This window comes from Oryza sativa, chromosome 10 (assembly GCF_034140825.1).
Source record: "Oryza sativa Japonica Group chromosome 10, ASM3414082v1".
Taxonomy (NCBI): domain Eukaryota; kingdom Viridiplantae; phylum Streptophyta; class Magnoliopsida; order Poales; family Poaceae; genus Oryza; species Oryza sativa.
This window is the reverse complement of record NC_089044.1, coordinates 15910148-15924785: the sequence shown is the minus strand read 5'-3', so window position 1 is coordinate 15924785 and position 14638 is coordinate 15910148. Positions and strand designations below refer to the sequence as shown.

The following is a 14638-nucleotide window of genomic DNA, read 5'->3' as shown; positions in this document are numbered from 1 at the left end:
TATATTGACATGTTTTGCAGTATTTTGAAGAAATTATGTAAGTTGACCATCCGTACAAAAATCTTACACACGTAATTGCAGCCGCATGAATGTTCGTTGGCCTGCTTTGACGGTGGGGAGACTAGCTGGAAGTCTGGAACCGCCTCGCAGCCACCGGTCTGCTGGGCACCTACCTCTGTGCAGATTTGGCCCCTCCCGCCGGGACGACGCTAGATCGGAGACACCGACCGAAGCCTGCAGCCTCACACCGCCGTCAGACCGCTTCCAAACTTCCACAGCCTCCTTCTCCTCCTTGCTCACTATAGCTGTTGCATCAGGCGTCTTGCCACGCTTGCCTCTGCCTCGTTAGATCTAGCGAGGTGTCCTGAGTATTAGCTAGTCTATGTTTTCTCTGCTCAATCAATATACAAGAGGTAAAGTTTTTACCCTCTTTTAAACAAAAAATGTTATAAAAGTTAGTTGATATAGCGGAACAACGACTAACTTTCTCGATCGCTTCAGTCATTGATCACCTAAGAAAACATGTGGTAATGTAGCTAGGAAAACATGATATTTGTTAATGAAGTTCAGCCGAAACTTACATCTTCGAGGCTTTAATTATGGGCGCTCCTCCCCAATTAACATAGCATCCGCTACGAGTCCATGACCACGCCGCCATCATCTCTCTGCGTGTCTACGCTACATTATAGTCATCATGATTATATTGTGATGCCCCCTCTCCGACTCTAACTTCACTCTACACCTATTTTAATTCCAAGTCCAACTTTTAGTAGGACTAGTATATTTGACACATATTCTAATAAAAATAATGTCATATATAATAGCTTAGATAAAAAAGTGTATCTGTATTACTGTATACTTTCTAACTACCTGATCGATGACAATGGTTCAGAACAAAGCAAGGTTTGCCTTCGTTTCAATAAAAACAATGTTTCAGAAACCATAAATTACAAAGCACCAGTGCTACACACTAACTCAATTTAATTTGGAGGTGCCAACATGGCAACCAGCTCTTTCATAAGAGGGGCAGCTCCTGCTCAGATTATCGAAGCCACCGGCGGATTCTCCGATGAGCCGAGAAAATTGAAGCACGCCTTCTTCAGCCCATCGCAGTAGTGCTGATCAGCCAGTGCCAGGATGCTCGCCACGGTACCCACGCCAATGTACTTGCACAACTTCTTCTCGCAGATCAGCTTGAGCCTCTTCAGGTTGTAACGATCCGCAGCGACGAGCAGATGCTGGCACATGACGTCTTCCTCCTTCATCTTCGGCAACGAGTCGGTGTACACGAAGCGGAGCAACAGCTTGAACACCTGAGCCTCCATCTCTTCGATGCGCACGACTCCTCCGGCGGCGGCGTCGCTCTCCTTCATCGAGCCGAAGAAACTCCGCGCTGAACACCGGTGACCGAGCCGCGAGCACGTACCGGTGCGCGGCGAACGTCTCGCCGCCGCCGACCTCAAACACCACGTCGGCGCCCTTCCCGGTCTCGAGGAGGTCTCCGAGCTGCTGCTTCAGGTCGGATGGGGGAACGGACACAAATGTTGCTTCCTCAGTGCGAATCTCACGCATGACGACTATGTCACACCGAATGGTGAAACAGTCGTCCCTGAGATATTTAGACTTTTCGAATTTTCTCCTCCTCATAAACTTTGGGAAACCCAGGACCAAGAATCGGCACGACCAAAGGTTCTTACTGGCTTGGATATCAGCGAAGGTTGCTTCTTCTTCTTCTTCACCCTATCGGCCAGCTCAATCTGGTACTTCACCTTCACCTCCCCGCTGGTGTTCTTGTCTAGCGAGAGGTAAAGCGGTATGTAATCGGCGGATTTCTTGCCTCTCCCGTTGGGGTAGTACTCGATTCTCCAGCGGTAGCCGCCGACGGTGAACTCGCCGGATGCGATGGGCGTGCCGGTGGGGGTCTCCTTGGTGAACGAGTAGCCGTCGATCTTGAAGAGGTGGTGCCCGGTCACCCTGTCGACCACGATGGCGGAGGTGGACCGCGTCGACGAGTTGCCATGGCCGTTGGCGGAGGAGGGCATGGCAGAACACTAAGTTGCCGGCCGCCGGCTTGGCTTGCCGCTGCTCCGGTAGGGTTTAGCGCGGAGTGGGGCTTACGGCGCCACGGCGGCTTGGTTGCCTTGCCTCGCTGGTTTGGGAGTTTGTGAAGGACACGGAAATTCATGGGGGCCTTTCATATGGTTACTGGGCCTCCAACAACTAGCAGGACGGGAAGCAAAACAAAACAAAAACAATCCTCTCGAACAGAAGCTAAAATACAAGCAAAAAATAATTAAAAAAAACATAGCGTGTTGGAGACCTGGAGATGCCTAATCCATTCACCGTACGGATCCGGCTCCTCTGCCTTTCGGTGCTAAGGGGAGAGGAGCATAGTAATTTATGTCTTGTGCTACTATAACTATATTGTGTAAAAGTATTGTTCATGTGTTACTGTAATATGTTGTAGTGATCGATCCCGTGCGTTTGTTATAAATCGGATGGCTGAGATTACCCTAAAGTCACCGCAATGTGCTTCTCGGACTTCTCAATCCTCACCTTACACCGTTGGATCCTCTCCGGCGAAATGATGTGTTCTCCGGCAAAGGGGCAATGCTGAAGAGTGAGGACGGTGCAATTGGTCATCTACACGTCAATGCTCCGTTAGTCAAGAAAATTTCAACCAAATCCATCCATGATTTAGTCAACAGAACCGACGACTGCTAGTCAATATGTCATCTACTGAAGAATCAGAAGAACCAAAGACTGTAATTTGACCGCATCAATGGTTCATAATTTAGTCATACGTTTACTGTAATCTGGCTCCATATATACTCCCTTCGTACTCATAAATAAAGTCGTTTAGGACAATGTTTAAGTCAAATCTTGAGAATATAAATCATGAATAACTCTCAAGTTGTTGAGTTTGAAAATGTAAAAATTATATGAATAGATTTGTATTGAAAAATACTTTGATAAAAGTATACATATACCAATTTTCAATAAATATTTTTATAGAAATAAGAAGTCAAAGTTGTATTTTGAAAACCGTGTCGCTGTCCAAAACGACTTCCTTTACGAGTACGGAGGGAGTACTTGTTTTATGATTCAGTCATGGGTGTGCTAGCTGTAACGTACCAGCATTGCACTCTGCTGTAAGATTTACTCCCTTCAGTTCTATATTAACTGATGTTATGGGTTAATGCTATTTGGATGGCAAAATCTGACGTTTTAGCTTTCTCCACGGCTCTCTCACTTATAATTCTCCAGAATACCCCTCATGCATGCATGCAAACAGTAAATGCATGCATGGAAAAGTCATTGGTATTTAATAAGGGTATAACAGGAAATATGGTGACTAACTAATAAGTCATTGGTATTTATAATGTTGTCTAAAACGTCGGTTAATATAGAATTAGAGGGAGTAACTTCCTAAGGTAACACTTATGTTGCTCAATTGCGCCTTTGTTTAGTTTTGACTCATACGAAGGAGGATACGAGCACGACAATAAGAAAACTTGCCGAACCTGTCAAAATGCAATGAACGATCAAAACTGAACCTGATATATATCTGGCAAAGCATTTCTTGGATCAACATGAGCAGAAGATAGAGATTTCTTGGAGAACATGGGAGAAAAGGCAAGACAATGACGATTACATAAATATCCATAGGTTTCTTCGTCCAGAAAAACAACTGAAGAAATTGCAATAGGACACCTGAAGAAATGATAAACGAATCTTCAGAACAACGAAAAGACACTAGTGTTGGACCCCTGCCATCCTCATTTCTTCAAATTATTCTCTAGTCCAGACACTATTCTTCATCAAAAGCCATAAAAAAAACCTTGGCTTCAAGGAAGTTTGGTTTTCCAGATACATTCAAAAGGGAAGTTAGCATAACTAGTTTTTTTTTTTTTTTTTTGCGCCGCACAAGCTCTGAACCTTGGTTTATTTGAATCATCGGACTAAAATTATCTGACAGCAGGTATCTCACATCGAAACAATATCAGAGATAACATGAAGTGACATCAAAACAGAGATGGGACTTCTTTGACTACTCTTTCAAAAAGACATAAAGCACAAATGCTTTCATTACCATATATGCTTACATCCAAATCAAGCATGCCAAATGTAAGTTTAACACCAGGCAACAAGTGACAATCCAATGAAAATTAGAAGTGAAGTTGCACAGAACGCAAAAATGCAGACTAAGCGAAGTAGTAGTACTTTCTAACCCCAGTTCCCCAGCTAAGGATGGATGTCAAAATTTCTCATACAACTGATAACAAAAGCCTATAACAGGGAGTATGTGCATGCCTCCAATGCTAAAAAGAGAAGAGAACTACTAGATGACAAAAGTTCAGATTCTGAAACTACACAGGCACAAACTGCTATTGCAAGAACACCAAACACCTGAACACTAAATCACTAAAGCATGACTCAGCAGAGGCGCCAGCATGGCAACCAGCTCTTCCATAAGTGAGGGGAAGCTCCTGCTCAGATGCTTGAGGCCATCACTGGTGATGACAGCATTCAGGTTTCCCGGTGAGGCCAGAAAATGAAAGCATGCTTTCTTCAGCCCGTCGCAGTGGTGCTGATCAGCCAGCGCCAGGATGTTCGATACAGCGTCGACGCTAATGTAGCTGCACAACTTCTCCTCGTAGATCAACTTGAGCCTCTCCAGGTTGTACCGGTCCGCCGCGACGAGCAGATGCTGGCACATGACGTCTTCATCATCATTCCCCATCTCCGGCAACGAGTCGGTGTACACAAAGCGGAGCAGCAGCTTGAACACCTGCGCCTCCATGTCTTCGATGCGCACGACTCCAGCAGTGTCACCCTCCTTCATCGAGCTGTAGAGCTCCGCTCTGAAGACCGGCGACTGCGCCGCGAGCACGCACCGGTGCGCCACGTGTTAGAGTATATGGTAGTTAAAGTCATATTAGGATAGGATTGATTTGTGTGGACTCCTTCTATATCTGTAATCTTTCCTTATCTCCTCCCCATGTACTCACATATATATCAGCCCCCTGAGGCTCAATATAGTGTGTCTAATATTCGTAGTATACCTCTTCAACGTCTCGCCGCCGACCTCGAACACCACGTCAGCGCCCTTCTCGGTCTCCAGCAGGTCGCCGAACTGCTGGTTCATGTCGGATGGGGGCACGGACACAAAGGCTTCGACAGGGAGTATCTCGGTCGTCTCCTCGGCGCGGAATCGGCGGACGACGGCAATGTCGCACCGGATGGTGAAAGAGTCATCCCTGAGATTGTCGGACTTCTCAAAATCTTCCCTTCTAATAAACCTGTCATAACCCCAAGACCAAGAACCATCAGGTCCAACACCAAAAGTAGTACATGCTTTCGCCGTTGACAACGAAGGCGGCTTATCCACATTGCCAGTGTAACCGATCTGGAATCTCCAGCTCGCCCGCACCTTCACATCCTTGTTGGCCCTTTCGTCCAGCGAGAGAAAAAGCGATATGTAATCGGCGGAGTCCGCGCAGTCTCCGTTGGAGAAGTAATCGATGCGCCAGCGGTAGCCGCCGACGGTGAACTGGCTGGATTTGAGGCTCAAGCTGGTGGGGATGCCCTTGGTGAGCGAGTAGCCTTCGATCTTGAGGAGGTGGTACCCGGTGGCCGTGTCGACCACGACGGCCGAGGCGGAGGCGGACCGCGACGGGTTGCCGCGGCAGGCGGCAGGGGACATGGCAGGAGACACTGCTCGCCGCGGCAGAGGATAAAAGGGCATGTAGCCTATTGGTTTGACTGAGTAGTATCCCGAGATTTTAAGTTCAAATTTTTCTATTAAGTGAATTTCAGATTGGATTGTTTGACCAGATAAAAAATACCATTCTCTAAAAAAATAATAAAAAAAAACGGAATTGCTAACTATCATTTGACAGATTTACGAGCCTTCTATCATTCGTTTTTTAAGCCGTTAGATGGTTTTTGAGATCTGCTAACTATCGTGCTAGCATCTGCTTCAGTTGCTAACTAAGTCTACGTTGCTGTTCCCTGGTGTCTGAGCCCAAATCAGCAGTTGCCAGTTGCCGACTCCATCATTTATCGATTTGAGGCGTGTTTTTCAATGCTACTTTGTTTATGATCCTACGTATACTAATTACATCGTACTTACGCTATAATTATATATGTAATTTTTAAACTTACAACATAAATACACTATAATTACATATGTAATTTTCATACTTACATTGTAAATACATTATAATTACATATGTAATTTTCAAACTTACATAGTAAATACACTATAATTACATATGCAATTTTTAGACTTACATCATAAATACATTAAAATTACTTATGTATTTTGTTTGTGTATATTAATGTCATCCGTTAGATGTTGATCCAAAGGGTAAGAAGCATGATAGAGGCTAAAAAAATCTGTCACATGATGTATAGGCAGTCCCAAAAAAAAAAGCTGTAGGGTTTACCGCGGATTTGGGGGGAGAGATGGAGGGGGCGACATGAAACGGAGGAGACGAGCGACGCGACCAAACCGCCGCCGTAGGGGTGAAAGTGGTTCGGATAGTTTCCGTTCGTCCGGACCATTTTTCGGATTCGGATAGTTTTGGTCGGAACTATCCCGAAATTCTCGGATTCAGAGACGAATTCGGATTTTTTTTCTCGGAAACAAAAACGAATATCCGTCGGAATCGGAAAACGGTCGGAAACTATCCGGATTTTTTTTGGATATCCGCAGACATTGAGGAAATTTTAGAAAAAAACACGTATATATACATAACTTTTTCATACGGAATCAGATGGAGACAAACTTTATATCAACATTGTAGAGCTCAATGAGATCTACAACTTTCTTATTGACTATTTTCTTATTTGAGGTCATTTAAGGGTCTAAATATTCATTATAATATACCATATTAATTTTTACAAAATCTCAGATCTACAATTCGAACGACATCTGATGGAGATGTGTTCCATATCAAAGTTGTAGAGCTCAACGGGATCTACCACTTTGTAGTTTATAACATTTGTATTTGAAAGCATTTAAAGTATAAAACAAACATTACAAGTTTCGAAGATGTGAAGTAAAATAAATAACATCTCCAATTTATACAATGCTAAGTAAGTTATACATCTAGTAAAAAGTCTTGGGAATAGAAAATGATAATCATATTTGCATATGGATCTCTAAGAAGAATAGCCATGAAAATCGATTTTCACATACTGTTGTGGACCGTATACAAAATTGATCATATAAATGTTGGAGATGTTGAACTAAAATAATAAGCGATATCTCTTCCTTGATCAAGAAACTCAATTTGAGGGTTTTTTATATACCGGTAAATATTCGCTACCGTATTCGTTCCGTCTCGTACTCGCTCCGTATCTGTATTCGATAATATTCGATTTCATTTCCGTATCCGAGTTTTCGATTCTGATTCCGATTCCAAAAAAAAATATGAAAATAAATATGATAAAGCTAGTTTCCGTCCTTTTTCATCCCTACGCCGCGGCCGCTTGGTTGGGAAAGGAAAGGAGGTGTTTTTACGTCTCGAGTGGATTGGATTGGACTGGAATCCCATAATTTGTGTGGGCTCTGGTAGGGCCTATTTACGTGGTGGCCCGCGTGACGGGCCGAGCACTGGATGGAGGCTTCTAGGAGAATTTACGGCCCATGTAGGTTCAGAGCCCAGCGTGGGACTGTGGCAGCGTGTGGATTATCTAGATCGGATCGCGGGCAAAAAAGCACCGCCATACGATTTTGCTCGTCATCTGTCGTAAATTTTTTCCTGTTATTTGACGTTTTTTATTTGCCGCAAGATCTTTGCGCCAAGATTTTTGCAGCAATTGCCGTTGATTGAGCCTGTTTGGTTGGTGACCTGAGCACCATGCCTGAGAAAAATCCGTGCCTGAGTGTTGCATGAGGTGGGAGTGGTTCATGCCTGAGAGACATGCCTGAAAGAAATCTGTTTGGTTGGTGACCCGTGCCTAAGAACACTTAAAACTAATATTATCTATTATCTTTATCTTTTTAAGCTTGGAGTTTAATAGTATTACCTCCGCTTCATATTATAAGTCGTTTTGATTTTTTTTAGTCAAACCTTTTTAAGTTTACCAAATTTGTAGAAAAATCTAGCAACATCTATAACACAAAATTAGTTTTATTGAACCTAGCTAACGTTGAATATGTTTTAATACTATGTTTATTTTGTGTTGAAAATATTACTATTTTTTTACAAAATTGGTTAACCTTAAACATGTTTGATTCGGAAAAAAGTCAAAGCAACTTATAATATGAATATAGGGAGAATTTTTGTTTTACAAATCTCTTATCATATCTTTAGCAAATCAAGTGGAGAGCAGTTCGACACATTTTCCAATCAAAAGATAGTGCATGCAAAAGAAGCAACCAGCTGCAGCGTGAGAGAATTACTCTAATTCAAGAATTAGTACAGAAGTACTTCAGCTAATCAAGAGGCCTGGCACTGCATGCAACTCAGGCCACCAATTTTGGTCGCCTGACTGAGGCTGATTGAGCTGCCGGAGAGCTCAGGCCAGGGAAGGTATGGATTGCCTCAGGCACCAACCAAACAAGATATATTTTTTCTCCGGCTTGTCTCTGGCCAGGCATATTTGTCTCAGGGTGGCAACCAAACAGCCTCAAGTCGCTAGAGAGTCAGCATGGGCCAGTATTGTCGTGCGAATAAAATGCATGAAGTATGTAATTTCCATAGGTCAGATTAAGAAATATCTCTATGTTAATTTACATGTCAAATTAAGTATTAATTGATACAGCAAATTTAACGTATGTTAAACATCTAAATAAAAATTGATTTATTTAACGGTTGAAAATTAAGACATGTGAAACTAAATAAAATATAAAATTATAGTACTGTAAACTAAAATTATATTTGTAAATTCAGTTGATGTAAGTGTACTGTAATTTTGAAAAAAAAATATTATGTAAGTAAATATGTATTTGTTATTTTCTTTAAAATATAAAATTACAGTCCTATATAACTAAAACTGCAATTGTAAATTCAGTTGATATGTCATGTAAGTGCATTGTAATTTTGATAAAAAAATATTGTGTAAGTAAATATATATATTTTATTTTCTTTTGTTGTTTGTTGGATATAAATCTAAGGGTAAAAAAACCTAGGTGGTTTATTTTAGAAATCTCACGATAAATGGATAGGCAGTTCCCTGCCATAGTATGCGGGAGTGCGACCGAAGTTTTTTAAAATAAGAACTAATGTCATCGACGTCACTTTTTTTATCATCATATAAACCACAATACATCTGCACATAGGATCCATATGTCAGTTTCATATTCTTCCTCCACCCTCCCCAGGTGGTAAGATGATGCGGCCGCGGGCACGGACAAGCACGAAGGCCTGGATATCTGCTTAATTTCAGTGCAGGTCCTAAATATATTGATGAGATGCGAGCGTGCTATTCAGTTTGATCATGCAACTGACAAGATAAATGAATTGATAACCAAAGAGCGAATCGACCAATAAGCCGATGTAGCAATACTAGCCGATGTCGATAGGGTTTTGAGCAATCGGATATGCATTCGATGTAGATTCTAACAATTTAATAAATAATGATATAAAGGTAATCAACTGATGATAATATGATGAAGTAATGAATCAATTGGTCGATATTGATGTAACAAAGTAAATATTAATTAAGTGTAGGCTCGATGGTTAACCTATACATCGACTGAAATTTCTGTGTCAAGATAACTTATCTGCTAGTACTATGATAAAATGTTATCATGAACCTATCGATTTAACAAGATTTAGATTATCAACAAAAATCTAGTAGGTCAAACCTAACCGATGCAGCACCATATTGTATATAATAATCTAATACACAATGAGCCGATAAATCGGTCTAATATGATGGATATAATAAATCTATCTAAAACAACATTACGATTGTGAATATATATTGACTAACTCAGAGGATCAGACCTAATCGAGACAGTCCCAAGTAAACCGATGCGTCTCTAAACACAATACAATTAGAGACAGAATATAAATATTGGATCGGCAAAATATATTAACATAACTAGAGTGATCCAAGAGGTCGAAGCGATGCAGCCTCGAACAACACCAATACAGCTGATACAATTTCTATGGCCGGTGGAAGTTAGGACTTACCCCTTCGCTGGAGATCGAAGGTGACACAACCCCGCGTCAGGTGCCGAGTTCCATCGATGATAAAAAAAAAACCTTGGAAAAGAGGGAGATAGATTACAGGGACCTCGGATGTACATATTTATACTCATGGATAGATACTAGTCCTCATTGGACACGACACAAACTTTCCTAAAGATATAGTAAACAACCTTTCCTAAAAATAAAAGGAAACTAATGACTTTATCGAATTAATAGATAAATTGCTATGTTACATCCTGTCATTGAAATCAAGCGTGTCAAATAGAAGTTCAATACCAGGTAAGATGTGAAAATCCATTCCAGATTGAATACTGAAGCTGCAGAGATAGTAAAAAAGCAGAGATGAAGTGGAAGTACTTTCTAACTTCTGCTTAGGATAGATGATGTAGTCATAAGACCTAAACACAGGGAGTTCAGCTGCATATGCCTGCATAAAAGAAGAGAAGCCAACTACCTGATGACAAAGGTTCCGATTCAGAAACCAAAAAACTACCATTGGCCATTGCAATAACACAGGTCACTAAGCTTGAGTAGCTGGAAGTGCCAGTTTGACAACCAGCTCTTCCATAAGAGAGGGGCAAATCTTGGACAGATGCTTGAAGCCGTCACCGGCGACGACAGCACTCAGGTTCGCCGGTGAGCCAAGAAAATTGAAGCACGCTTTCTTCAGCCCGTCACAGCGGTGCTGATCAGCCAGCGCCAGGATGTTCGACACGGTGCCCACGCTAATGTACTTGCACAGCTTCTCCTCGCAGATCAGTTTGAGCCTCTCCAGGTTGTACCGGTCCGCCGCGACGAGCAGATGCTGGCACATGACGTCTTCCTCCTTCATCTCCGGCAAAGAGTCAGTGTACAGAAAGCGGAGCAACACCTTGAACACTTGCGCCTCCATTTCTTCAACGCGCACGACTCCAGCAGTGTCGCCTTCCTTCATCAGGCCGTAGAGCTCCGCTCTGAAGACCGGCGACCGCGCCGCGAGCACGCACCGGTGCGCCGCGAACGTCTGGCCGCCGACCTCGAACACCACATCCGCGCCCTTCTCGGTCTCCAGCAGGTCACCGAACTGCTGGTTCATGTCAGACGGGGGCACGGATACAAAGGATTCAGCAGCGGGGAGTATCTCGGTCGTCTCCTCGGCGCGGATCTTGCGGAGGATGAGAATGTCGCACCGGATGGTGAACGAGTCATCCCTGAGATCGTCAGACTTCTCGAAATCTTCCCTTTTGATGAACTTCTTATAGCCCCAAGTCCAAGAACACCCACGAATAAAAGTTCTTACCATAATGTATTTTAACGAAGGTTGCATCTTCACCTGGTTAGCGAAACTAATCTGGTACTTCGCCTGCACCGAAAAATCCGCGTTGCTCTTTTCATCTAGTACGAGGTAGATCAATATGTAATCAGCGGCGTCGACGGATGCCCCGTTGGGGTAGTATTAGATCCGCCAGCGGTGACCACCGACGGTGAACCGGCTGGAAGTGAGGAACGAGCCGGTGGGGGTGCCCTTGGTAAGGGAGTAGCCATTGATCTTGAGTAGGTGGTATCCAGTGGCCGTATGGGCCAAGATGGCGGAGGCGGAGGCTGACCGCGACGGGTTGCCGGCGGGAGACATGGCAGGACACTGCTCGCCGCTGGCCCGCTGCTGCTGTAGGTAGGGTTTTACTTTTGCCGCAGGTTTAGGGGGGGAGGAAGGGAGACGCGAGACGACTACGAAGGAAATGAAGGGACGTGTTTGGAATAAGTTCACCGGAGGTCCCTCAACTTAACAGCGAGATTTTTTTTAGGTCCCTCAACTATAAAACCAGAAATATTCGCCCCTAAACTTATTCAAACCATTCACCGGAGGTCCCTCGGCAGTATACGTGGGTGGTTTCGCTGACGTGGTATCCTAGTCAGCAAAAAAAAATTAAAAAATTTTTGTGGGGCCCACATGTCAGCTACAGTTTATTTTCTCTTCTCTTTTCTCTCCTCTTCTCTTTCCTCTCCTCTCCCTTTGCCGGCGGCGGGCGGCGATGGGCAAGCGCACGGCTGGAGTAGGTGGAGGGGCTGCGTCAGCGCGCTAGAACAGGCGGAGCGGCGGCGTCTCTAGGCGAGTGCGGCTGCGGCAAGCGGCGGGCGAGTGCGACGGCGGGCAAGCGGCGGCTCCGAGAGTGGGCGGTGCGCGGCCGGAGCAGAGGGACGGGGGACGCCGGGGGGGGGGGGGGCGGCGGGCGAGCGGCGGCGAGGCGTCGCCTCTTTCCCCCTCTTCCGCCCGGCCTCCTCTCCCCCTCTCCGGCGGGGCGCGGGGAGAAGGGCGGTCACTTGCAGGCGGCGTGGACAGGGCCGACCACCTGACTACCCGAGCCCGGAGCTCCGTCCGCTCCCGCCGCTACGGCGCACCACCACGCTAGGCTCCTCCGATGAGTACGATGGCAGCGGTGGGAACCAGCGGCGAGAAGAACAGTGGGCAAAGCGACCTAGGGCTAGGAGTAGAGGTGCGTGGCATACCCGCTCTCCACTCCACGTCGACGGCGCCGTCGATCTGGCCGTGCTGGTGAAGTTTCCCGTCGCCCGGCCGTCGCTGTTGCCGTCTGGCTTCTGATTCCTCCACCACCGGAGGATGATCCATCGACTCAGGCATTCGACCGCCACCCCCTTCTGATTCTTCCGCCACCGGCGGCGACATCTCTGTTGGCCGTGGGGATCCCCTCCCGGAGCAGGAGCCCGTCTCGGATCCCGCCCCCACCTCCCGTCGCGGTCGCCCGCAGTCCGCCGCCGCTCTCGCCGGCCGTCGCCCTGCTCCTGCCTGCTTCACCTGCCGCGGCCGCGCTCGCCCTCCGCCGCCGCCACTCTCGCCGGCCGTTGCGCTGCCCGTCTCGGCTCGTCGAAGAAGACGGGAGAAGAGAAGAAAGGGGAAAAAAAGAAGGAATGTGGGGCCCGCACCGTTTTCTCTCACTTACATGTGGGCCCCACGTACTTTATTTATTTATTTTTGCTAACTAGGATGCCACGTCAGCAAAACCACCCACGTATACTGCCATAGGACTTTTTTGCACGGTTAGTGAAATTTTAGGGACGAACATTTCAGTTTTGTGGTTGAGGGACTGTGGGCTCTAAAAATCCACGTCTCGGATCCTGTGGGCTCTGGTGGGCCTACCCTTGGAGGCTGCAAGTAGATTTTAGAGGATCGCTGGAGAAAATGCTCTGCCGTATGCTTTATGAGAGAAGTTTAACAGTATAGCTCACTAGTACCAAATCATCTATAGCCAATGTAATATTTAATTTATATAATAGTTGTTTACTATACAATTAATACCTGGTCCCACCTGTTATACACACATCATGTCTTGTAGTCCGTGCTATAACTGGCTACAGATCTGTAGCCCGCTGCTCTTCTCTCTCTTTCTTTATCTCTTTAAAATATTTTTATAGCTGGCTTATAGCATGCTATTGTTCTCTTTCTTTTATCTCTTTAAAATATATTTATAATTGGTTTATAGCATGCTATTGTACCTGCTCTCATGATGCATTGATGCGGTCAGATACTCGGATTATAAGCGACTAATTTGTGCAGCTGGATGCAGCAACAAACAAGTTTAAAATGCTTCAATTTCTGGGATAAAAAATGCCTTGTTTTAAAACAAGACCAGGGAAAAAGTTGGCACCGATGTTCCAACAATGCAAGCTCACATTAGCTAGGGACATTTTCCCTAGTTAGTATGTTCCAGAGTACAGAAAATTGTTGCACAGCCAATTATAACCATCGTTTTATGTTTCAGAATACTAGAACCTAACCAAGATCCTGACTAGCTTGGAGAGGTATAAAGTGCAACATGACGCCTGAAGAATAAAATACACATACCCTTCATCAGAACGACCAATAGATGCTGGACTCTTTTCCTCAAAGTATCTCAAAAATAGAGCCATAAGGGCACCTTAAAATCTCAAAAGAAATTTGGCTTTTCAGATAGATTTAAAAGGGAAGACGGCAAGACTCATTTTTATGGACCCTGCACAAGGACTGAACCTTGAATGTTGTCCCACCCTGATACCAGGAGGGTTTATCTGAAATTCTGAATCATCATGTTTAACACCAAATCCTCCAAATCAAACATGCCAAATGTAAGTTTAACACCAGGTAACAAGTGACATCTTTTCAGATTTAAAAGTGAAGTTGCAGCGACAACATAAAAGGCAGACAAAGTAGAAACAATCTCTAACTTCTGCTTAGGATGCCATACGTTACCTGATAAGAAAAACATATGAGAAAATTTACAGTGATTGAGAAAATACCTTGATGTACCTAAATTTTATAGTACAAATTTTGGTACCTAAAGGTACCAAGTTTTATACTAGAAAATGATACCTCCCGGTACCTTTTCAAGGATGATAAAACTACCCAAAGTATATACACAGAGGGTTCAGCTACATGTTTTGCGTACTAACAGAAGAGAACTACCTGATGACAAAAAATCAGATTCAGAAAC

At 44.5% G+C, this 14638-nt stretch overlaps 1 protein-coding gene and 2 pseudogenes across 1 annotated transcript; all 3 read right to left on the bottom strand.

Moving 5' to 3' along the window:
* Positions 1–968: 968 nt before the first annotated feature.
* LOC107279165 (BTB/POZ and MATH domain-containing protein 1-like) lies at positions 969–2042 on the bottom strand (annotated as a pseudogene).
* A 2363-nt stretch (positions 2043–4405) lies between these two features.
* LOC4348685 (BTB/POZ and MATH domain-containing protein 1) lies at positions 4406–5707 on the bottom strand. Its single transcript, XM_066305034.1, has 2 exons — positions 5073–5707; positions 4406–4910 (listed from the first exon to the last, which is right to left on the bottom strand). The coding sequence occupies exons 1-2, from the start codon at positions 5705–5707 to the stop codon at positions 4418–4420; spliced, it is 1128 nt and encodes a 375-aa protein (XP_066161131.1). The 3' UTR covers positions 4406–4417.
* A 4674-nt stretch (positions 5708–10381) lies between these two features.
* On the bottom strand, positions 10382–13512 carry LOC136353494 (BTB/POZ and MATH domain-containing protein 1-like; annotated as a pseudogene).
* Positions 13513–14638: the final 1126 nt, after the last annotated feature.